A 23,702-nucleotide genomic window follows, 5' to 3' on the forward strand; every position below is an offset into this window, starting at 1 on the left:
CCTTACTCATGAAGTTGATTTTGGCATTTCAAACAAAAACTCTGCTAGAGCATTAATTGAATGACATATCATGCACTTACTTTGAAGCAAGAACACTTTTTTTTTAATTCAGAAAAATACCTTTTCATTTTTTTTTAAGGACTGCTGGATATAACCTGTACAACCAAGATGAATTTACATTCATTATTTGTCATAACTTACACTAAATTAGAAATTCAAGTATGAAATGAGGGTACTAGCCCTTTAATAGTGTTCAAAATTTCCATATGCAGGGGTACTTGTGGCTACTGGAGAAGAATCAGTCTTTAACCCTTCACCCCCCCCAAGGGAGATAATAAGTACAGATATCCTCTTCCCTAGGGGCAACTAGCTCAAAAGTGAGTGATCTCAAGGGCCCTCCAAAAACGTTTTCTACAGCAATAACTAAGCTCTACAGAAGCACACTATGCAGACAAAAGGTGTAAGAGAATCAATGAATTCTTTAATTCTTGGTCCCTCCCAGGCCAACCTATTGTACAAATCTCATGACATCTGTTCCAGTTTCATCAGTCAATTTTTCAAGCTTCAAGCTTTTCCTGCAATTATGTACTTGTTCTTGAAGCTGAAAACTAACAAGGTTCCTGTAAATTAAGTTTACATAACAACCTAACAATTTGTGAAAATCACACAAATCCCAAGCTATATCCAGAATTATGCTCTTAATAAAATAAACTTTTAAAGCAAATTGGGATTTTGCCCTAGTTCTTTTTATTTTTTTGTTACTTTTTAAATACATTTGTATAAATAGTGCTCCCCTAACTCTCCCCAAAACTTTTAGAACAGATGCAAACTCTTAAGAATGATCAAGCTTTACCTTATTATTAAAAATTTTTACATCTTAGACTACCAAGTTATCACAGAGGTTTTTTTCGGTACTTTGACCTGTTTAACACCTAAAAAGAAGAACACATACATAACACACACACAATCAGCCAGGTCAAAATGTGCTGCAGCCAACAATTTGGCCACCTACAATGAAATAGCTGCCAATTTCACACATGTCAGACTTCTATTCAGGACAAGATTTGGCCTCTGCTGCCTATTACTATTGCCAGCTTGCCTGCCACTCAAAATTTCAACTGAGATTGTACATACATACATGTGGGATTAGGTTATACGAGCGAACCTGCACTATTGAAAGAGGTCAATGAATTATAACTCAAAGAAACATTGATAAATAAAATAAATCAATAGAAATGACAAAAATTAAACTAACAGCAGACAGCTCTTTTTTGGCCTTCGGGGCCTGATCAGTGCAGTGATCTTCAACTAAGTGCTTAATTTGGACATAAAACCAAAACTTGTTATGGTTAAATATTATTATTTTTCTTTCAATATTCCCATTCCAGCTGATGTATATTATTTGAATAACAAATCTTATTAGCATGTTAAAATCACCTGAGGACAAGGCATACACTTTGTGCCAAAATTGCTTTGCATCAAGTACGTTATCTAGTACATCATTACCATCTTCAGGTATTCCTAATTTACTCTTGAAAATCACACAAATCATAAGCTATATACAGCATACAATTGGCAGCAAATTATTAAAAAGGAATGCAGTAATCTTTAATAATAAGAGTAGCTAAATAACAAATAGCCTAGTCAAAATGTGCCGGTAACCAGGGATTTGGCTTTCCACAAAGAACATTTGTTAGGCGTCTAGTCTGGACAAGGTTTGGTCTCTACCTTCTGTTACTATAGCCAGCTTGCCTACTTCTAAAAAACGTTTTGACTAAGCTGAAAAAAATGTTTGAGAGAAAAATGGCCACAACAAGCCCACTTACTGCAAAATAAGAAACATAAAAGTAACACTTCAAATTAATACAGAATATAAGCCTTGCAGGATTTGGCTCTCAATAAAATTAGTTAAAATAGCCGATCTTGAGTTTAACTACTCACTCAAAATGGGCTGACAGCCTGCAATTTGGCCACCTACAATGAAGTATCTTCCACTGACTTCACACCTTTCAGACTGCTTTTCAGGATGAGGTTTGGCCTCTGCTGCCTATAATTACAACAGCCAGCTTGACTACTACTAAAGAACATTTTGACTGGGCTGTGCAAGTGTTACTAGCATATAAAAAGCACCTTCAGGTAGATTACAGCAAAGCAGACTTTGTACCAAAACACTTTGCATTAAGTACATCATTACCCTCTACAGGTATTTCTAGTTTACATGTGAAAATCCCACAAATCTCAAGGTATATTACATCATACATGTTGACAAAGCAATCAGGGGTACATTTTTCATAATAGGATGCAATGGTCTTCAGTATCAAGATTATTTGGTACCTAAATAGTAAAATGTTCGAGAGAAGAAATAATCATAAACATTTTTTCTTTCTCATCAGCATCGACTTCCAAAAGTAATGGATAATGACCACCTAAAACAAAGAAGAAATAAATCAAATTTTTTATTTCACAGGGCTTCAATACGAAACAACTATACATATCTTTTATTTCCTACCACTTACAAGTGGCAGGAATGGCTGAAATGGCCTTCACGTGAACACAACAGAATCCTATGCGTGTATAACCATGTAGAACTATTTATTCGGTATCGAAATTACATCCCAAATGTCATGATATTTGACTGAAACTCAGCTTACCCATCTTTCGTTTAGACTTCGAAACTTGCTGCTTTTTACCACCGTTTCAATGTTTTCTTGTTGTTCAAAAGGTGGTAGGGCCATTGCAGACCGTGATTTTTTTTTTACTTGAGAACCAGATCACAACACCCAAGCCTTTTCACGCTAAATATTAAACTACTGAGATTTCCTTCGCCGCCGTAAGCCGCCATTTTATCTTTCCCTGAATACTAGTTCCCAAGCTTCGAGCCCGAAGGTCTCAGACATGCACTGAAATTATGATATTCGTTATTTCAGGGCCAATTTAGAAATAACGATAATCGTTATTTTGGTGTCGAGATCATGCTGATCACAACTGAACGCACATTTACCCCTTTCCTCCGCCATCTTGAATGTTGTAAGACAGTGGAACCGAGTCCTTCTCTTTATTTAACACGTTTAAAGAGGATTGGTAAAGAGTGCCACGAAATTACTATATCCATAAATTTGGTGCCAATTTAGAAATAACGATAATCGTAATTTCGGTCTCGAGATCATGTTGAACATTGTATAGTTCGTCTCTGGGTTAATTACCGATTAATTTTACGTTTTTATACCATCTGGCTGCAAATTCAGGTAAATATCCGTCTGGATATAAAAATACCTAAGTAATTTTTAAAAATCACGCCGGCAAAGGCGCTCTTCTCTTGTAGTTAAGCCATGTGCATATGAGATTTGCGGGAGCGATCTATAGCTGTAGGTCGGTGGTTTTACTCAGCCTTGACGATCACTGTAAGGTGGAGGAGCAGAGCATTTTACATGTTCCAACACGATTTTTCAACAGAAAAAGAGCCTTCGAAGTCTCTCCCGTCCTAAGATATTTACGTTAAATAGAATCCACGAGCTGATTCCTGCATGCATTTGAAGGATTGCATAAGTCGCCGGGAAATCACTGTTTCCATTTTACCCTTCAGACCCTCACAACGTTATCCAAGTTCTCCATACTATTCTCTATACATTTCCTAAAGTGCTGACAAGGAGAATTTGTTAAAAAAATTAAGAGCTGCTTTAGTTGGTGGTCATTTTCTTTATTCTCGTGGCCTTAATATGTGATTTAGGGGTGATATTATATCATGTCATTTTTCTCTGCTTTGTGTTTGAGGGCAAAATTTTTTATTGTAGAGAACTGGTAGATTATATTACATCTTAAATGAGGTAAATGTAACATAATTCATTTCTGTTTATGATATGGTATATTTATTTCAGTCAGCCAAGGCTTAGAGGATTTTTATTTACTACTGTACTTCAGAGTTATATGCCTGAGTAGAGCTGAGTATCTAATTTATCTGTGAAATAAACTATTTTACCATCTCTCCTTTTTAAGGCAAATTTCATGGCGTCTTTCTTGATGCTTAAAAGATGTTTCTATAGAAACCTTGCACCTTCATTTCATTTCATAAAAGGTATGTGTCTGAATATTAACTTGCTTTTAATTTTGTTCCCATATTTTACTGCCACTGTGACCATTCACAACTCCTACTGATGGACATTGATTTATTTAGCAATATGCAAGGCTGTCAATAAGGATCATAACCTGTAACAGTTGTTAGGGCTCAGCTCATGCAATGTTATGGGTGAAGATGTTGATTGCTGTCACATTACACTACTACAGGTGATGTCTGCAGAGTAACGGCTGCATTATATAATGCACTGAATTATACACCCAGTTTGATAAGTCATCTATTGGATGACAGCTGCATACATCATTGAAGTCACCATTGAAAACATTTTCCTTTTTGATAACATTTTGATTCTATTCTGTATACATCTCTTCCATAATGATAACGGAAGTGGACTTGTGCACCACTTTTTTGTTCTCACCACATTTTGACATCATCTGTGTACAGCAACATGGAATCTATTTCTCAACTTGTTTACACCCAGGAATGACCAACAAGGAATTTCTCCTTGATATCCATACATTTGTAAACAGTAAGGCAACAAAAAGCTAGAAAATATCAGCACAGGGATATTGCTTTATTAACATTAAATTCTCAAAACCATAACTGTAAGCAATATATAGGGAATGGTGTAGAGAATTAATATTTGGACCTTGGAAGGGAAATGGTTAAGTAGATATTGATAACTATCATGGGTATCTTTGACTTTCCTCAATGTATAGTTTTCATTATTTTGTCCTTAAGTCCATAGACCAATAGTACAGCAAAAATGTTTCCTAACTGGAACTGGTATCACAAGATATTCTTCATCTCATGACTACGTTATTTGTGGAGCTGGATCGGCTGGTTGTGTTCTTGCCAATCGTCTATCAGCCAGTGGTGAAAACAAAATTCTTCTTCTTGAAGCCGGACCAAAAGATTGGACGTGGAAGATCCACATGCCAGCTGCTCTTATTTATAATCTTTGCGACAATAGATATAATTGGTATTATGAAACAGAACCTCAAGAGTTTATGGATAATAGGTAACTTGGTATTTACATTTTCTTTTTTTTTTTAATATGTGTATCTGTTGTGTAAAATTTTGTGAAATTGGTTACCCTTCCATACAGGCGGATCTATCAACCCAGAGGGAGGGTATGGGGTGGATCCTCATCCCTTAATGCAATGGTGTACATCAGAGGTCATGCTTATGATTATGATCGCTGGGAGAAGGAAGGTGCTGAAGGATGGTCATATGCAGATTGTTTGCCATACTTCAGGAAATCTCAGACTCATGAACTAGGTAAGCTAACAAAAGTCCACAATTCTATAATAAGGAATTGTTAGCCCTTTTACTCCTAGGAACGACTAAGAGAGAATTGCTATTTACATGTCAATGTCAAATCCCTATGTTGTAGTGCTAAAGATTGACCTGACATGGAAGAAATGGGAATGTGTAAAAAGTCCTTTTCACATAGAGTTCACTTATACTGGGATGCCCACACTCTAATAAGTGCCCTCCAAACAAGCGCCTACCCCCCTAGCCTATAATATGGAAGAGGAGCCCCTCTCAATTAATTGCCATCCCCATTTCCTCCCTTATTTTCTCAGATAGTAGAGATTCAAGGAAAACCTTTTTCTATTGCCTGTTTTAAAATAACTTTTTAAGCCTCAACTTCAGCAGGAACATTACAGGTTAATAGTTTCCTAATAAGCACCCCACTTGGTTGAGCACCCTCCTTCCACTGAGTGCTCTTCCTGTAGGCCAAAATTTTAAAAAAGCACCAGGGCACTTTCAAGGAAATACATGTATGGTGTTAACATTTTCAAAAGGCTTTTAAGTCGTCTACAAGAGACATGTTTCCTGTTGAATTTGATACTATGTGAAGCTGTTGCAGAGGTCATACTGTTGACAAGCAAGCAATACTTGCATTTTCTTTTTTAGGTTCAGATGATTACAGGGGGGGTGATGGACCTCTTCATGTATCCCGTGGTAAATCAAACAACCCTTTGTACCAAGCATTTATCGATGCAGGTGTTGAAGCTGGCTATCCCTTCACAGATGACATGAATGGCTACCAACAGGAAGGGTTTGGATGGATGGACATGACAATTCATAAAGGATTCCGGTGGAATACAGCAAATGCCTACTTGAGGCCTGCACTGAGGCGTAAAAACCTTCGCACAGAGACAAGAACACTGATAACTAGATTAGTATTTGAAAAGAATCGTGCATCAGGTGTTGTCTACCACCAGGGCAGTCATGTGAAATGTGCCCAAGCCAGAAAGGGAGTTATCTTAACCTCTGGTGCAATTAATACACCTCAGATCCTAAATCTGTCAGGTATAGGAAATGCAGATGATTTAAAAAAGCTTGGTATTCCTGTGAATGTTCACCTTCCTGGTGTAGGGCAAAACTTTCAAGATCATTTGGAGATGTATTTCCACCAGGTTTGTAAATTATTCTCCACCTATCCAACATGTAGAAAGTTGACCATGAGGTGGTGAGGAACAATAATGGTGATGACATAGTACATTCATTCAATCAAGTGCTCACCTCAGCCTCTAGGAAGAAAATTTTGGATCAATATCAGTATCTGGGCAACTTCCCACTTACCCCTCCCCTAACCCAACAACAGTCAATTGACAACAACTTAAGGTTAATGTTGGGTAAAGGGAGGGGTAGGTGGGCAGTTGCCCAGATACTGATATTGATCCAAAATTTTAATGAGCACCAAGCCTCTCTTAGGCTCTAGCAGAAGTCTAGCAACTTACTTTTTCTTTTAGCAAATTATTGAAATTTTCTTTAATGGAAGTTTAGAAGAGCTGGGCACCCCAGAGTTTAGGAAAAACTTACAGCTCTCAGACATCCAGTGACACCATGAGGAGGAAGCTTTGTCTAGTAACCTTATATAGATTTTGCTTCTCTTCTGTAATCTTGTTTCAGGAATGTACACAACCTTTAAGTTTGTACCGCTCTCTCAAATGGTGGAACATGGTTCCAATAGGTGTCAGATGGTTCCTCACTCGGACAGGACCATGTGCCACAGCACATTTAGAGGCTGGTGGCTTCATTCGCAGCAGGGAGGGAATGTCACATCCAAATATCCAGTACCACTTTCTACCCTCCGCATTTAAAGATCATGGTAGAGTGACAGTAGAAAAAGAAGCTTTTCAAGTAAGTGACAGATGAAAGTCTGCCTCCATGTGTAGTGTATGTTCCTTTTTATGTTCAATTTTAAACATTTCCTTCATGTTTCTATGTTTCGCATGACACAAGTTGTAAAATGTATTTGTTCTTTTTAAGGTCCATGTTGGCTCCATGAGGGCAACAAGTCGTGGATATGTGAAGATCAAGTCAACCAGTCCCTATGACCATCCAATCATCCAACCCAACTACCTGTCTACTGAAGAGGATAGAGTGGAGTTAAGAGATAGTATTAAACTTACACGTGAGGTATTCAGCCAAAAAGCTTTTGATCCATTTCGCGGAAAAGAACTACAGCCAGGTACAGTACAAAAAAATTTAAACATCTATCAATAGAGGAAACAAATTATTTTTTGTTATATATCATTGTACATAGAACATAGGATACAAATTGAACATGCTCTGCAACAAATGATATTTTAATTTTAACCCTTAAGGTGACAATGTCCAAACTGATGAAGAAATTGATGCTTGGGTACGACAGAATGCTGACACTGCTTATCACCCATCATGCACCTGCAAAATGGGCTCTGAAGATGACCCAATGGCCGTTGTCAACAACAAAACAGAGGTGTTTGGAGTGGAAAATTTGAGAGTTGTTGATGCATCAATCATGCCAAGTATTGTTAGTGGAAATCTCAATGGACCAACTGTTATGGTTGCAGAGAAGGCAGCTGACATCATCCTGGGAAATCCTCCATTACCCAAATCAGATGCACCAGTTTACAAGACACCAGAAGTAGGCCAGAGATAATAATGTTATTCACTGGTGTGATAACTACAGATATAGCACCCAGATGTGATTTCAACATGCCTGTGTAAGACTTATCACAAGTAGATATGATTACCTCAAAGTTTAAAGCAAGTCAGGCAGTTTTAAAAACTCTCAGGAGTCAAAAGTTACAGACTGCAAAATAATAGCTTTCAATGAAAAATGAAAACAATAAGGTACTGTTAATTATTTATTTGAAGCAACAGTTGTTGGCACCATGTGAAAGATGCTTGGGGACCCTGTGGTGACTTCAGTAATTTCAGTAGCACAGCAGTTGGTTACTCTGAAGTACATGTATTTTAAGACTTCTACCAAACACATGCAAATTTGGCCATACCATTGCAATATTATGTTTTATTGAACTATTTTGATTGTCTTTCTCATTATGTTCATTTAAAGATCAGTAGGTTGCAAAATTTGAGTTACAAGTAATTCATTTTTCTTTTGCATCCCAACACATATTAATTTTTCTCTGGTGATTGTGCATGTCTACAAGACTCCTTTAACCAAAAGGAACTTTTTGGGGGTCCAAGAGTGTGCTTTCCGACATAATTTCCAGGCAATTGGCTGTGGAACTATTGACAGGGAAAACTTGAATAAAGCTTGCAACAATGTTGAATACTTCAAATACATTCCTGTCACATGTGTAATCCTCAGACTGTAGTTTGGTATCCCCAGAGTCAATTTTAAGAACAACTCCTTGCTCCTTGTCTCCTACACTAGCAACAAAAACATGGCAGGCTGCTGCAGTTTGAAGTTATGAGTAATGTAGATCCTTTTGTTTTAAAGCATTGATGTACATGTACTGTACCCTTTTGTAGCTTCTTTGCTATGCCAAACACCTACTGATACCTTGACCTGAAGGCAAGAGTTTTAGGGAAGGGTACTGGGGTTCCCATGAACCCCCCCCCCCCTTTCCTTTGTAAGCCTTTTTTATCCATTAATTCCCATGAGTGACCAAGACAGAATTTCTCCTCACAATGTCAATACAAAAATTGTATTGCTGACAGTGAGGTGAATTACTTAAACGATCTAGGAGTTAAAGAGTTATGCAAACAACCTACAATATTCTGGTGAAAAGTCCTGGCCATGCCCCTGAAAAGGGCTCTCACCAATTAGTCCTTCCCTCTGTTACCTCCATCCCTCAACCCAGTATTGTCCATGAAATGATGCAATCATGAATTTCAGCCAAATTGATTACATGAACTCTAGCTCCCTGGCTTGCATGTAATCTGATGTAACTTAATGGCAGTGTCTCATTGCTTTTTTCCCCTCTACTTAAACTTATTTAAAGCCTTGTCATCTTCAGTTATCCAATTAGTAGCTCTTCTGTTTGACTGCCACACATTTCTTTGTAAATTGGATGGGAGAATTTTGTCTTCCATCAAAATAACATCCCATGGCTAATAAGCTTGTTTGTTTTCATAATCTGATTGTGAGATAACATTTGAAATCACAAGGAGAAGATGGATGTTTGCAACTTCTGAAAGTTAGAGGGGATGATAAGGGGAAGATAGCAACCACACCTGAACTCAACAGAAACAAAAATGCAGTCAAATTAATGATAAATATTTATTACTCAAAACTGTATAAGGTAAATTTAAAGTATAAGGTACTTGGTAAAAATTCAAGCCACATCAGGTCCAAATCTTATTTTAGACACAGCTTGGAAAGCAATCATATTGCAACCCAACAAAAATCTACATTGAAAAGTGATTCTTCAACCCCCTTCCTAAGAAAGATTGAGTACTTATTATTAAACAAAAACACAATTTGCTCTAACAATTGAACAAATAAGTTAAACTTATTTGAAATTTGACAAGTTTGTAATATTAAAAAGATTCCAATAACCCAAGGGTTTAGTCACAACATTTCAGATGAAGGCTTTTTTCCTTACATTAAGAATCATTTACTCTATTACAAACAAATAATTATATTTTGTGTATAAAACTTTAGTAGTTATATTCCAGTAGTGTATGTGTCATTATAAAATAGATTAGGAGATTATGGTAATGCATGCATGTGAATATAAAAGTTTTGATTGGTGTTTGTTGGCAGGATTCAACTTAAAGATAGTGACCAAACTAAAAGTTTTCAGGATATCATTAAATAAAACTTAAACATATTTGCATTTGACTAGCAAACAATTGAAAAAAGAGAGTTATCAGAAAGACCATTTGATTTCCAACATACTCAACTCACAAGGGCAGAATCCTAGTATTATTTACATGTAAGTGGCAACAAAATATTCAGGAAAGCACTCTGCATATACTTTAATGTTGCTAAAAATTTTGTTAAAAAAAACTGTGCATGGTGATGCCTTCAAAAGTAGTATCATCCAGAGGTGTGTTTAGGAAAGGAAAGTTTATTATAATAGTAACGAGGGTTGTAACTTTCTAGACACTAAATACAAACATGCTACAAATATCCATTTTGCAAAATTTTGAATATTCCATATATTGAAAGCAATCTCCTGAGATATTTACCATCACCTCATAAAATGTCTCCACTCAACTAGTGATGCTCGCTAGCATTGAATGAACCTGAAGTATCTTTTATGTCCAAAATCAGTGGTTTAATCTGATCATTCTCTGTAGTCTGCTTGTCAAGTTCTGGAGCTGAAACATTCCCAAAAAATTTTTAATTACTTGAATTTAAGCATGAAAATAAAAAACCTCTAATGATCAAATGACATTGACAAAAAACTTCAGGAAAATAATAGTTTACTCACACATTTGTTTGAAGTTCTCAGAATTGAACACTGAGTGTGTGGGTAGTGTATTAGGTGTCACAATTACAACTTCTCCATCTTTGTTAAATCCAAAACCATGCTTGTCATCCCAAATAAAACAGTTTTCCAAACCTTGAAACAAAAAAAAACAAAAAACAAAAAACAAAAAAAAAGCACTACAGTTATTAGCAATAAAAGAATCAAAGGTAAGAAAAAAAACATATAAAATCATTATTACATTTTAAAAATTAGTGTTGGAAAGGTCTGAATTCAAAGCGCATTTATTTGGAAAATTATTTGAAACACTTACCTTACAGTATTTCACTGACTTCCTTCTAAGCTTAACCCTTTATGCCCTAAGATCATTATATATATTCTCCATACTGTTCTCTATACATTTACTAAGTTCTAACAAGGAGAATTTGTAAAACCATCAAGGGCTTTGCTACTTGCTGATCATTTCCTGTATTCTCACAACTTAATCATATGATTCAAGGGGTAGACGATTAAGAGGAAATATGAGCCTTGTCACTCTTAAGGATGGAATGGTTAAGGATTACAAACCCTACATTTGGTAGAAATCCATCCAATTTTTTTTTTTACCTGTGAATTCATTTTGTGTTCTGCCAGCCTTTAGCAAAATTGGTGCTGATCTGAAATGCCTCACAGCACATTGCCTTGCCATTGTCAATAGCACTTGATGACCTCTTTGTAACATTGCCATGTTGGTTGTGAGGGGTCAAGTTCTCTTGTTCACAAGTTGATTCCCTAGGAAGATTTGAGAAACCATGAGTTCCCAACAGCTAAATAGTTGGTAAGTATTTGGATTATCTTTTGAAGGATTTAATTTGTCTTTGCCACTAACCAAAAACTCAATATCTGACCTGCACATAACTTTCTTGAAATAATGGTTTGCTTATATGCAATGCTGTTTAACTATGTTCTGAGGCAAATGATGATCCAATCATGGCAGTCTTGTCCATGCTTTTCCATGGAAAGTGGCAGATTACTTCTCTAGGATATCAGGCAGTGATTCCAGAGGTAATTGAGAAAAACAAACTTGTAAATTGAATTATAAAAGTAATAACCTTCTGTAGGTTATCACTGATGCCTCTCATCGCCCAGTTATTTGCCTTTAAACCTAAACATGTAGCTTTAGAAATAATTGATCTACTTGCCAATGACAAATCAAGATCAATTTAATTACCTCATTTTAGTTTAAATGATTATTTCACTGTTTGTTTAAATTGGTTAAGAGAGGCCTGATTGTAAGAGCAGTGAATTTAAATATTTTGAGAGTCCTAGAACAATATCAAGTATTAAAGGTTCATGGAATCTTTTCCTAATAACGTTTTTATCGTAAGAGCAATCACTGTCAACAACTATTGGTCATCTGTTTGCCTCTTTTTGATCTGAACTCATACAGTGATGTACTTCATTTTCAAGTATACATTAAGAGGGTTTTCCACTAAAGAGCCACTCTAAATAGTGGCTTTGTGTCTTTGATTCAAGGGGTATAGCAGAAAATTATTTGATGGGATAATACTAGCATACCCGGAAAAGAGCAAATCTACGAGCTCTAGGGAACTTACAGGGAAGTCCTGGGTATTTAAACCAGGAAAACTACCCTTGCATTTAAAATTTAAAACATTGATATTCAGTCAAAGGTGTAGTCTGTTACTTCGTGGCAATATCATCAACGTCATTATCTTAGGAACTGAATATTCATCAGAGACTTATTGAAAATAAGCTTATGTTATCGTTAGAAAGGTAGTCGGAAACAATAGAAAACCTTGAGTCAACTGGGCGAAACGATGATTCGTGGGGATCTTTTTGGTTTTTTTCTGCCCCACGCGTGAGTGAAATGAACAAAATTTTATGTGTCGAAGACAAAATTGAAACAAATCACCGTTCATTATGCATTGTATGACAATGTAACCCGCTAACACATGATAACGAAATCGTGAGACCGTCAACAGGTGTTCCATTTTTATGCTAAACTGGTAAAATAGCAACCGGTGGAAAGAAGGTAATGAGCTAAAGATTTTTCTTTCAGCGAACGGCTATAAATGTATTTCTAGCTCCGCAATCTCTGGTTTTTAGTCTTCTGGCTGGGCTTTTATCATTTCGACTCCAATATATGGAGTGCGTGGGTGGCGAGAATCTGGCGCTTAACGAACACGGATGACTTACGTACGCGAAAGCGACACTCGAAACTTATACGAAGAGTAAGATTTTAAACGAGATACTTAGCGGACTATCAGTAATGATCCTGGATAAATAGTAGGAAAACGGCGCGGTATTGAGCACCACAAGAGTAGCACACCATCAAAATAATAAAAAAATAAACGTGGTGTATGCACGTTTTTAGCTAGACCGGAAGATTCACCGTTTGTATCGTGCGACTTAACATTTTACAAATAGTTATTGCCTTCACAATGACAGAAACGTTTCAGTCACTAACATTGAAAGTCTAATCTCACCTTTGACACAGCCTTGAATAAAAGGATCGATCCTTCCTTCGACGTGTAGACAGGAAATAACGTGTTCTGCTTACGCTGAGAGATTCGCAACGCACTTTTGTTCTTGGCTCGATAGAAAAACAATGTCATGTGATCATTTATGCATGAGCACTGCGCTTACTATGGGGGACTGTGTGTGGTTGTTATTAAATAGTGAGTTACAATAACGATCCAGAGAGGATTATATGATATTGCTGTGCAAACGAAGATTACCTTGTTTCATATGATGGTCTAGCGTACGAAACTGGGGAGAAACTCCTCAGAGGAATTTGATAAAGGAGTATCGTATTTGATTCCCAACCGTATACCCGATAGGTCGAAGTCTCGTCAAACAAGGAAAACTCGTTTGAGAACTTTTCAACCGAAAGCGGCAAGGTCTGCTAGCGGGAAAGATAAAGCGAACCTACACATTTTCACTATCGCCATTCTCGCGATCGAAGAATCCCTGAGAGGAAAGCATCTCATACATTGACATGCTTTTGAGAAATGGACATAACTTCTAAGGAATATTCTTTCCGTGCTTCGATCGTCAAGAGACCGTGTGCAAATTAATTGTGTTGTTATTATTATTTTCCACACCATTGTAGTCAAGTCTCATAGGGATTCTTTTAATATATTCGTACCTGATTTTATTCATTTTGATTCTATGAAATGACAATATGCGGCAACCATGAAACTTCGACGCTTTTAAAAATTTACCAAGGGTCCCTTAAATTTCGCAACGTTTCATGGATAAAGGCTCTTTCTTTTAAGAAAGATTAACTTTCGGGGGACACTTTTTACGGTGATGGAGTTGCATAACACAACAAACATTTTATCTGATTGGTCAAGTTGAAGGCAAAAAAGTATTCAACCAACATCCAAAGAGACAGGGGCGATAGGTGGGATTTTTCAAAAGGGGAGGGGAGAAGGCGGGGGAGGGGAGCACATCGTGTCATATACAAGGTACCTACCCGACGACATGTTGACATCCACGCCGAGCAGGAGCCATTAAGTAATTCGTAATGGGCTCCTACGATGAGTGAAACCAAATCAGGAACTTCAAAAATTATGGCATCTAATGTAAAAGTTGTGAGAGGGCGCTAGAATATATTAAGACTCGACTACGTCACAGGTTACTGAGGCACCTTTCATCGAGGGGGGAGGTTAAGTTGCTGACGTAGTTTACGTTACGAGGAAGAATGTCTTAACAGTTTTGTTTCAGATTGTGACACTCAAAGTGTGTTTCATAGCTCACTCTGACTTTATTTTTAGTACTGCTCAAGTAGTGTTCACTACTGCGAAGATCGCCTTCATATTCACGTCTTTATCCGCAGCTCACATATTTGATTTTCATATATTCACAGTCATAGCTCACCCAGTTGATAATCATTGTACCGATCATATCGATCTCATTTTCTCGTTATTCCCTTCATAATTGCACAAATTGGTCACTCCAAGGTGTTGACTATTTCTTTACTCATTGAGCTATATATTTTTATCTTCTCGTGTCATTGTGAACTTTCTTCACCTTCCCATTATTTTTACTATTTCAGGGGCGGATCTTGGGGAGGGGTACAAGTGGTGCGCAACCCCCTCTCCCAAAGATGACCTGCGGCTTTCTAATTTAAATTCACGGTTGTACAAAATCTGCTGTACTGTTTACTATGTATTCTCAGCAGTTTACATTATGTTAATGCCAAGTCATAACCCTTCTTCTTTGTTCGTTTTTCACCTGTCAGTTACGTCATTCTTTTGTGGTGCACCCCCTGCTTAGGAAAATCCTAGATCCGACCATGTATTTATTTCTTATTTTTTTTGTGTTTACAAGGGCAGTTTATGGTTAAATAAGTGGATAAATAGATCGTTAGATTCATAAATGGATGAGGAATAATTGAAGAAACAGAAGATGAATGCATAAAAAGGTTGGTTGTCTTATCATTTAAAGCCCCTTTATAACCGGCTTCGAGGCTTATGCTTATCCAATGATAACAATATTATTTAGCCCCGTCGGGGACCTCAGATCATCATTCTTAGCCTTCTATCTAAATGTGATCGTCTCTCTTCTTGATGCAGTGAGCAGAGGCATCTCAGCAAAGATCGTTATCAGCAGAGCTCTGCAACAATCACAGATTACATAAGCTGAGGTTATCACACAATACAAAAACGTGATCGAAAAGTACTTGTTAACTTGAGCCTTGGGCGATACGAACTTTTGATTAACAATTATAGAGTTATCTAAAAGTTCGTTTCGTCATGGGGACTCAGATTTTTTTCCTTTGTCTCTCACTCGACACGAGGCGAAAAGATATCCTTCTTGCCTAAAATTTGCGCTCTTTCTCATATTTTTGGAAAAGTCTGCTTGGAGTCTATGAAAACATATAGCAATAGACCGCGATTTGCATCTCTTACCTAACTCTTGAGCAACTACATAAATGGCTGGTCTGTGATGTTGTGAACTGCTATCTACTCCATCATTTGTAGGCTCGCCCCGCTCCAAGTTCATTCGATTTGCACCCTGACAAGGGAGCCTAAACAACCGCTTCAGGTGGTTTCTGAAGCGCTCATTGACGAACACGTAAACGAAGGGATTAACGCACGAGTTGAAGGTGACAATTACGATGCCGATGATGTATACAATGTTTCCATACTGCTGTGAGTCATGAAAGTAGTTCAACATGTAGATGATTAGGACTGGAAACCACGTGACGCTGTACACTAAGCTGACCTGAAACCGAAGAAAAAATAAGTCTGCACGTGCGTTCTCGTGTGGTTAGTCCGCGTGAAAAGTCAACAGGAAACAAAAAATAATTTACCACTTTTTCTTTTGCTAATGTAAAGTTCCTTCAACGAACTCCTCTCAGTTGACAATGTCACAAGCGCTAGACTATTTTTTATTAGTTTTTTTATTATTATTAGTAGTAGTAGTAGTAGTGGTAAACATCAATGGGTGTATACCATACTGCATTATATATTAAGCTGAATTGGACATGCATTTCGATTGTTTCTTACCTATGATCTATCAGAGGACAAACGCACAGCAACATGGAATTTATTGGGTGTATATGATAGGCTGAATCATACAAGCATTTTGATTGGTTCATACCTATGATCTATTAGAGGACAGATGCACAGCAACATGGAATTTACTGGGTTTTAAATGATAATCTGAATCATACAAGCATTTCAATTGGTACTTAGTTATTATCTATTTGGTTTATATACTATTAAGTATATGCTAAATACTTCTTGTTGTCCACTGTATTATATTGTTGTCTCGTTTTCAACCTGGAATATCTAGGACATATAGGGCTAATTAGTCAGTCGTGAGTGTATGCTATCCTGCCGTTCGAAATCAGTATACCTTCGCTTTTATTTCATGAAACGTGTTGAATTTATTCGTCATAAGTCCTGAAGAAAAATTTACCAGAGACTTACGGGTTACCATTGGGATGCTCTAGGGTCTTCTAGCATTCAACCACGGATAGGTCGTATCCATTTTTGATTAAAATCAACGTAACTCACCGTAATCACCATTTTTGTCACGCGTTTGCGTGACTTCAGAACCGCTGCTTGCGTGACGCGAGAACCTTGATCTCGTTTGAACCAAAGTCGCCTAACGACCCGTGCGTAAAGCACGGTCATGAGAGCAATAGGCAGCGCACCGAAGAAAATTAACCAGGAGGTGCTGTAAACACGTGCCATCCACATAGCTGGCCAATACTCGGTGCAGAAGTCAATCTCTGGATTATACTGCATTGTGAAGAACAGCGGCAGGTTGAATGCTACTGCGAGAACCCAACAGCCCGCTATGACATATTTAACCCTCTTCATCGTTAGCTTGCCTCTGTTACCGTACGGGTGGACGACAGCGAAGTAACGCTCGACAGAGATGGCCACCAGGGAATACACAGACGCTGAGCCACCCAACCAGCTGAAATTGCTGCCAGTAAACAGTTTGCATATAAGCGTTCCCAGCAGTCCGTCTGGGTGATCGAATGCATGAATAAAGATGAAGCGTGGAGTGACAAAAGACACAACCATGATATCTGCTAACGCCAGGTTAAGAATGAGATAATTCATGGGTGTTCTCATGGAGCGGTTTGCGAGGATCACGATGCACGCCAAAATGTTGCCAACCACACTGATCAGCACCAGTATGGAGAACACGGTGGTAATAGCAATCTGAGCTGACAAAGACTGCGTGTAAAACGTCATCATTGGTACCTTTCAAGAATGTAATCTATGAAGATAACAAGTGCGAAGTGGATCAAAAAGCTGTCTCTGTTTTTTCCTTTGGAGGTCTTAGATAGGTGAGCAATATTCCCCGTTAACTCTTTTTTTAAGGATTCAAAATATTCAATCGGTTTAGCTTTCTTAAAAACTGTCGACCACCGTGTGCCACCGAAAGGAGAAGAGAGGCCGAATCGGAGTCTCAATGGGGAGATGGTTTTTAAGGCTAACCGTTAAAATATTGGTCAATCTACGGATAACGAATTTTATCTTTCCATTGTAGTCTCCAGAAAAATATTTACGGCTTATTTTATTTTTTTTACGACTTACGGTTTCATTTGTCAATTTTTATGCCTAACGGCTAAGTTTTTTTTGGCCGTTTTACGGCTCACGGTTAACCCCATTGAGACCTGGCGCAGAAAGTTCGCGCGAGATCTGGGACGATAAGTCTTACGGCTCCCATATCTTTGACTCGAGACTTCATTAAAATTATACCGTCGGTGCAGCTTTGACGCAGAATTAAGGATCGCCATCAGTTGGAGATGAGCTCTTATACTTTCTCGAGGTTATCAAAAAGTAATGAGAGTCAAACACATTGTTTCCGAAATTTCCATCCATGAATAACCCTGTGCTCTTGATTGTCTTTTGTTAATTATTTTTTATTCGTATACAGGAGATATTTTAAGATAACGATTTACGGAGGAGTGACAGAGATCAATATCGGAATACGTAGGAAGCGGTTGTCTTTAAAATTTCAAAGCCTGGACATTTGTTTAAAGCATCCACGATGAAAATGATTAAAAAAAGAAGAAAAGAAAAAAAACACATGGGATGCGCAGCCTTTCAAAGGCGAACGCGTTCGTTATACATAGGTTTGTTTTGTTTTGTTTCTTCAGTTTCATTTTTGTTTTCTGTGTTTTTTTTTTTGTTGTTTTTTCTTTGTATTGTTTTTTCCCGTAAATTTCACTCATTTTCTTCTTTATCGACACAAAATATGAGCCCTCCCAACTCCTCTCTCCATCTGTCTACAAACCCAAAAGGCCCCTTTCTTCGGCATTGTGCGAGGCCTGGACTTATCACGAGATTTAACGGCTTCAGCAGAAGATATCACCGAAATACAATAGCAAGAATATAAGTTGGCATAAGTTTTGGTTGATAAACTCATTCAAGTTTATATTTCTTTAGTATTTGGGTACGCGAGAGTAACCACGATCTTGTATTGACTTCTCCAACCACAACCAAGAGAAAGTAAATCTCTCATTATTTTCTCTTTCCCGCACAACTGAGTAATTGTGATTAAATTACTGCAAATATATGTATGTTTAATTGTAAAAAAGATGATTAATTTTCGTTTCATTTTGCCTTCTCTGCCAGTCGGAATTTATACTTAGGCAAAACTACAGCGGCATAGGGCTGTCTAAACCTGTATCAATTAAAGTATCGAAACAATATATAAAACTGGAGATTGCTCTTGACGGTGTAAAGAAAGGCTGAAGACGGAGATCAAATAGAATTTTCACAGTAAAATTTTGCCATTAAAAGGCAATCAGTTATCAATACAGTTCTCAACGTGTGGTAGATTGCGTTCTGGTACAATTTGCGTAATTTTTTCTTATAAATCCTCGTAATTTTAGTCATCATTACGATTGGATTCACTAACTCAAAGGCGTATATCTCAGATGTCATTTGATTTCGAATAGAGAGAACGATCAGTTATGCAAAATGTATCATTAAAAGATTACAGAAGAAAAAAATTTACCACGAAAGGGAAATATTATGCATTTAGTTCCTAGTTTAATCATTGTTCCTGATTGCAGTTTTTCTTTCGAGACCTTCCAATATGTGTTAACGTTCATGCCCTCTTAACAAAATTCTACTTTAGTTCATGCCTTTCCCAGTGAATCTATTAATTGAATTTTTATTTTCTGAGAGTGAAATGAAACATAGTCTCTCCCTCCTCGCAAAATAAAATAAATAAAATAAAACAATAAAGATAAAAACTAACAGAAACTAAGGTCAATTTTATGGTTATCCCCGCTGAGAATAAAACGCTTCAATAGATCAGGTTCCAGAATCCTTGTTATCCAAAACCGAAGATTTTTCTAAAATCGCAAAGAAATAATTTTTTCCGAACTAAAATCTCTTTTTTTCGTTCGTAAAAGGGAAAGAACAAAGCAAAACAAACCAACTCACTGTACTTGAGGTTATCTTGAGGAAAAGCGCTCTCTCTTTTTCACAGAGAAGCTAAGCCGATGTTCCCCTCGATGGAATAATTTTAAACTACATTTGCCGCATAATAAACAGTATTTTCACCATGTTGCTAGCCTTTGACAAGCCTAAGAAGCGCCTCTTTATTCAAAAGTTATTTTAACAATCGTTGTCTTATCAGCAATGACTTTTTGGACATGAATACAATATTGAGCTTTCATTAAGACTTCTGCAAAGCAGTCATGACGTAGTCGAATCTATAAAAGAATAATTATTTAAAATCTTTCATAATTTCCTAGATATTTTGCCATAGCTTTTTTTCAATTCGTGACTGGAATTTCTGTTCTTCCCATGCAACGTTTTCAACAGCAATTTTCAGATCTACCAATAATGACTTTGTTATTGGTTCCATCACGTAGATATTTGGCCACACGCGGAAGGAAAATAAGCATTTACCTTTTTTTCTGTGCAGTCTCAAATTTCAAAAGTCATTTAGTCTCCCGTCCTTTTAAAAGCCATGAACCTTGTTGTCTCCCGTGAATATGGCCTTTTTTCACTTCAAAGACGTATACAGAAGGACAATTTCCAACATATTAGAAGATACCTAATTAATCAGCGAAATCTATGACATATCTCACCTCTCATTGAGGAAATATATTGTTCACTTGAGAGCCCTCTGAATCTCCGAAAACTAGTTCCGGGACAGATGTTGAAAAGAAAGGCCTTTTCATTGGAGAGACTATTTTACGGTATCTGATATCCATAGAAAGTCCTCATTAAGTTGACGAAAAGAAATAAAAATTTTATAAACGGAAACACGGAACCCCATTTATCATTTTAAGGAGTATCAATATCGCTTGGAACGACACTGGACCAAGCGATGCTCAAACAGTATAATTAAATATGAGCGAATTGCCATCATAATCCGCTGATATTTTTTCTATTTACATTGATTTTAATTATGTTTTCAAGATCCGAGAAAGCATTTATAAGAAATCACCACAAAGAGGGTATTTATATTCTGTAAGAGATTAGAGGAGGAATGAACGGCAAAAAGTTTACCGAAACTCACGTGTTACCGCACGTTCACTGATTACGCATTCGGAGAAAGGAAAAAAGCCCGAATTTTTCGCCCGTCCTTCATTGTAAACAAAAACACTAAACAAAAGAGGCCAGAGTTCTCGCTAAAAAAAAAATTTTTGATCGCACTTGAGAGAGAACTAATAACTTGTTTTATCATTTGTCTGCCGAAGTCGTTAATTATGCCTTTAGATTGCAGCATTTCACTGTTAACCCTTTAATCCCAAGAACTCATTAGTAATTCTCCTTACTATCTGGCAAACGATTCTCATTATATTAGTTTGGAGAATTTGGTATCGGATCGAATAGCTATCCCATTATTAATATTTTTCTTTATTCTCATCACATGCCTGCATGATATTGTATAGATATAGTAAGGAGAAATTCTGTCTTGGTCACTCACGGAAATTAAAGGGTTAAGTGATACTGTTGTCAAAGTATGTGATTGACTGATTACCTCGGCTGTCATGCAGAGTAAGGTTTTCAATGAGTGGGAACTAACTGAAGCAGAAACACTGAAAGTTAGCAGATTAACGTGGGAAGGGAGGGTCCTTAGACTATGGAACAATTTTTTGAACTAAAGCTTTGGCGAGGTAAAAATTTACTACTTACACCAAAAACTGAACGGATGAATCGTTGATTTAGGATGTACTACACAAAAGCTAAATAACTACATTATCCACTTTACTATGGCCGCTGTGAGAAATAACACCAACTGTACTATGAAAGTTGAGAGAGATAACACCATTCCCTTCAGGGACGCAAAAAGTTTCTTCACCATCAACGTGTACAGAAAACCTACTCACACTGACCAATATAGTATCTAGCCTATGACGTACACCACCCTCAGTCAGCAAAACGCGGCGTTGTTAAGTGATTATAAAACCAGGCCAAACACCTCACAACAAAAGCATAAACTATCTCTCAAGAGAAGAAACGCTTACCATCTGTTCTTGTTTCTTACGGGTATCCGTTTTTGTGGAATTTTGTTTTTCAGTCTTTGTAACACAACATAGCAGTTGTAGTATTGTTAGCGCACTACCAGAAGCGCGCCTCAAATGGGATTAGCATCTGCGCTTCATAGACGTAGACTTTGCTCAATTTCACCAGTTTGTATGGCATGATATGACAAATAAATAATTAAAAAACAAAATCGTTTGTTTTACCAAAATTTGGAAGCCTCCGAGGATGGACCTACCGGACCTCGTCTCCTTTGCAGATTGAATAAATTTTAACAATTCGCATAATTTTAGCAAGTTCTATTAATTGTGTCTGATCGAAAAACTGTACATATATCGTTGAGACTATTATCGTCGTCGCTTTTATGACTTTTAAAGTCTTTTATTTCAAGTTTAGTGTTCTTTACTACATTTCTTCTTCGTTTGTGATGTCTGGAAATATGTTACACGACATCGTCTATCGTTACTTGGTCTTACTCTCTCTCGTCGATCGATTTTCAGTTTTCTTTCACTTCATATGATTTTCGTAGCACATGTAGTGTATTTGTAGTTAGCTATTTTCTCGATCTTGTTTGTAATTTATTCACACCTCTCATTTCATTTCTTACGATGTGATTTTCTTTGGGTCGAATCAATATACATCATGAAATTAGGAGATCCTCGCAGCTAAGAACACTACTGAAACGAGCAGTTGTAAATAGGACCTGAAAAAAATTCAGGCCCGTACGGGATTTGAACCCATGACCTCTGCGATACCGGAATTTTTTTCAGGTCCTATTTACAACTACTCGTTTCAGTAGTGTTCTTAGCTGCGAGGATCTCCTAATTTCATCTCTCCACCGCAGTGCAAATATGTGAATTTTCATATATCTAAAATCTTCAATATACATCAGTTCTGGGAAATTGTTTGAATTCACTTATTTACTCAATCTCTTTGAGCGACTCGGCCTCTTTCACCCCTCATCAAAACTGTAACAAAATTCTCAAACGTGATTGGTTACACCAGCCCGATTTGAGCACTAACAGGACAGTGTGCGCGTCATGCGTGTAATTGGACAGTGTAATAGGACAGTTGACAAGTCATGCCTGTTAAAGTGGACAGTACGCATCATATGCGTGCGCTACTGTCGCGCATTTCGCCTAATAAACTGTTGTTGTTGTTGTTGTTTATTATTATTATTATGAAAACGTACAACCGATGTCTTGTTTCTTTCTCAAATCTTGTTATAGTTTTAATTAATAAGCTAAAGGACTTCGTGTCGTCCAATAATATCTGTACTCGTACTCATGATTATTTAATCGGACTCTTGCTTTGCGGTCATCCAATTTTGTTTGGACTCCAGTCGGTCCTATTATCACTATCAGTATCGCTGCTTGAATCCCTTTCTGTCTCAAGCTTGAAATCTGGTTTTATATCAAGACCTTTAATGGAGAAGCAACCATGTAAACCGAATAACAAGTAGTGCTTGTGTATGTGCGCGCTGCGTGCCTTTCCTTCAACAACAGATCGATACAAAATCTGGAAAACTTGCAATTTTCTTTATCCAATTGAAAGTACTGCCACAACATCATTCTTTAAACACAAAGCCTCTGGGCAATTTGTCTACTTGTTTAACTTTTAAATTAATGTCTCTGTAACCAGCTGAAAGCAGATCGACTTAAAGTGCACTCAGAAACATAAGCACCATTTTTAGAATGCACTCGCGATTTTTCGAAATTGTCGCGGACCCACCCTCCCTGAGGTGTTATTTTTCATCAAAATTTTTTATATTGTGTGATCATCATGTCTCCTTGCAATTGAAGATCTTCGCTGAGAAGCACTGATCATACCTTGTAGAGAGAGAGGGAGGGAGGGGGGAGAGGGGTGATGGTGGGGCGGTGAGATATACGGTGATAAAACTCTGCTGATAAAAACTATTTATAAATTTTTACGTTCCTTTTTTTTTTTTTTTTTGCATCT

General features: G+C 37.2%; 3 protein-coding genes and 1 long non-coding RNA gene across 8 annotated transcripts; 1 reads left to right on the forward strand and 3 right to left on the reverse strand.

Moving 5' to 3' along the window:
• Positions 1-461: 461 nt before the first annotated feature.
• On the reverse strand, positions 462-3,043 carry LOC149038530 (uncharacterized). The gene is made up of 2 exons (XR_016180464.1): positions 2,652-3,043; positions 462-2,426 (listed from the first exon to the last, which is right to left on the reverse strand). It is a non-coding gene; the product is annotated as an uncharacterized LOC149038530 (long non-coding RNA).
• Positions 3,044-3,095: 52 nt separating this feature from the next.
• LOC113669249 (choline dehydrogenase, mitochondrial) lies at positions 3,096-8,658 on the forward strand. The gene is made up of 8 exons (XM_027185248.2): positions 3,096-3,245; positions 3,994-4,072; positions 4,814-5,093; positions 5,181-5,353; positions 5,996-6,501; positions 6,998-7,228; positions 7,358-7,559; positions 7,696-8,658. Exons 2-8 carry the CDS (start codon positions 4,003-4,005, stop codon positions 8,010-8,012), a joined length of 1,779 nt encoding a protein of 592 aa, XP_027041049.2. The 5' UTR covers positions 3,096-3,245; positions 3,994-4,002; the 3' UTR covers positions 8,013-8,658.
• A 930-nt stretch (positions 8,659-9,588) lies between these two features.
• LOC113669251 (uncharacterized) lies at positions 9,589-13,574 on the reverse strand. Of its 2 annotated transcripts, none has more exons than XM_027185251.2 (4): positions 13,245-13,574; positions 11,365-11,529; positions 10,762-10,893; positions 9,589-10,648 (listed from the first exon to the last, which is right to left on the reverse strand). In XM_027185251.2, the coding sequence occupies exons 2-4, from the start codon at positions 11,483-11,485 to the stop codon at positions 10,545-10,547; spliced, it is 357 nt and encodes a 118-aa protein (XP_027041052.1). In that variant the 5' UTR covers positions 11,486-11,529; positions 13,245-13,574; the 3' UTR covers positions 9,589-10,544. The 2 variants fall into 2 exon arrangements, with proteins under 2 accessions (XP_027041052.1, XP_089041106.1); XM_089184980.1 differs by lacking the exon at positions 13,245-13,574 and adding an exon at positions 11,646-11,670.
• A 929-nt stretch (positions 13,575-14,503) lies between these two features.
• On the reverse strand, positions 14,504-20,519 carry LOC113669250 (neuropeptide FF receptor 1). Of its 4 annotated transcripts, none has more exons than XM_089184983.1 (4): positions 20,342-20,519; positions 16,788-17,505; positions 15,675-15,990; positions 14,504-15,379 (listed from the first exon to the last, which is right to left on the reverse strand). In XM_089184983.1, the coding sequence occupies exons 2-4, from the start codon at positions 17,481-17,483 to the stop codon at positions 15,369-15,371; spliced, it is 1,023 nt and encodes a 340-aa protein (XP_089041109.1). In that variant the 5' UTR covers positions 17,484-17,505; positions 20,342-20,519; the 3' UTR covers positions 14,504-15,368. The 4 variants fall into 4 exon arrangements, with proteins under 4 accessions (XP_089041109.1, XP_089041108.1, XP_089041107.1 ...); XM_089184982.1 differs by lacking the exon at positions 20,342-20,519 and adding an exon at positions 20,160-20,277; XM_089184981.1 differs by lacking the exon at positions 20,342-20,519 and adding an exon at positions 19,689-19,833.
• Between the last annotated feature and the right edge of the window lie 3,183 nt (positions 20,520-23,702).

Source organism: Pocillopora damicornis, chromosome 10, assembly GCF_964200805.1.
Source record: "Pocillopora damicornis chromosome 10, jaPocDami1.2, whole genome shotgun sequence".
Classification (NCBI taxonomy): domain Eukaryota; kingdom Metazoa; phylum Cnidaria; class Anthozoa; order Scleractinia; family Pocilloporidae; genus Pocillopora; species Pocillopora damicornis.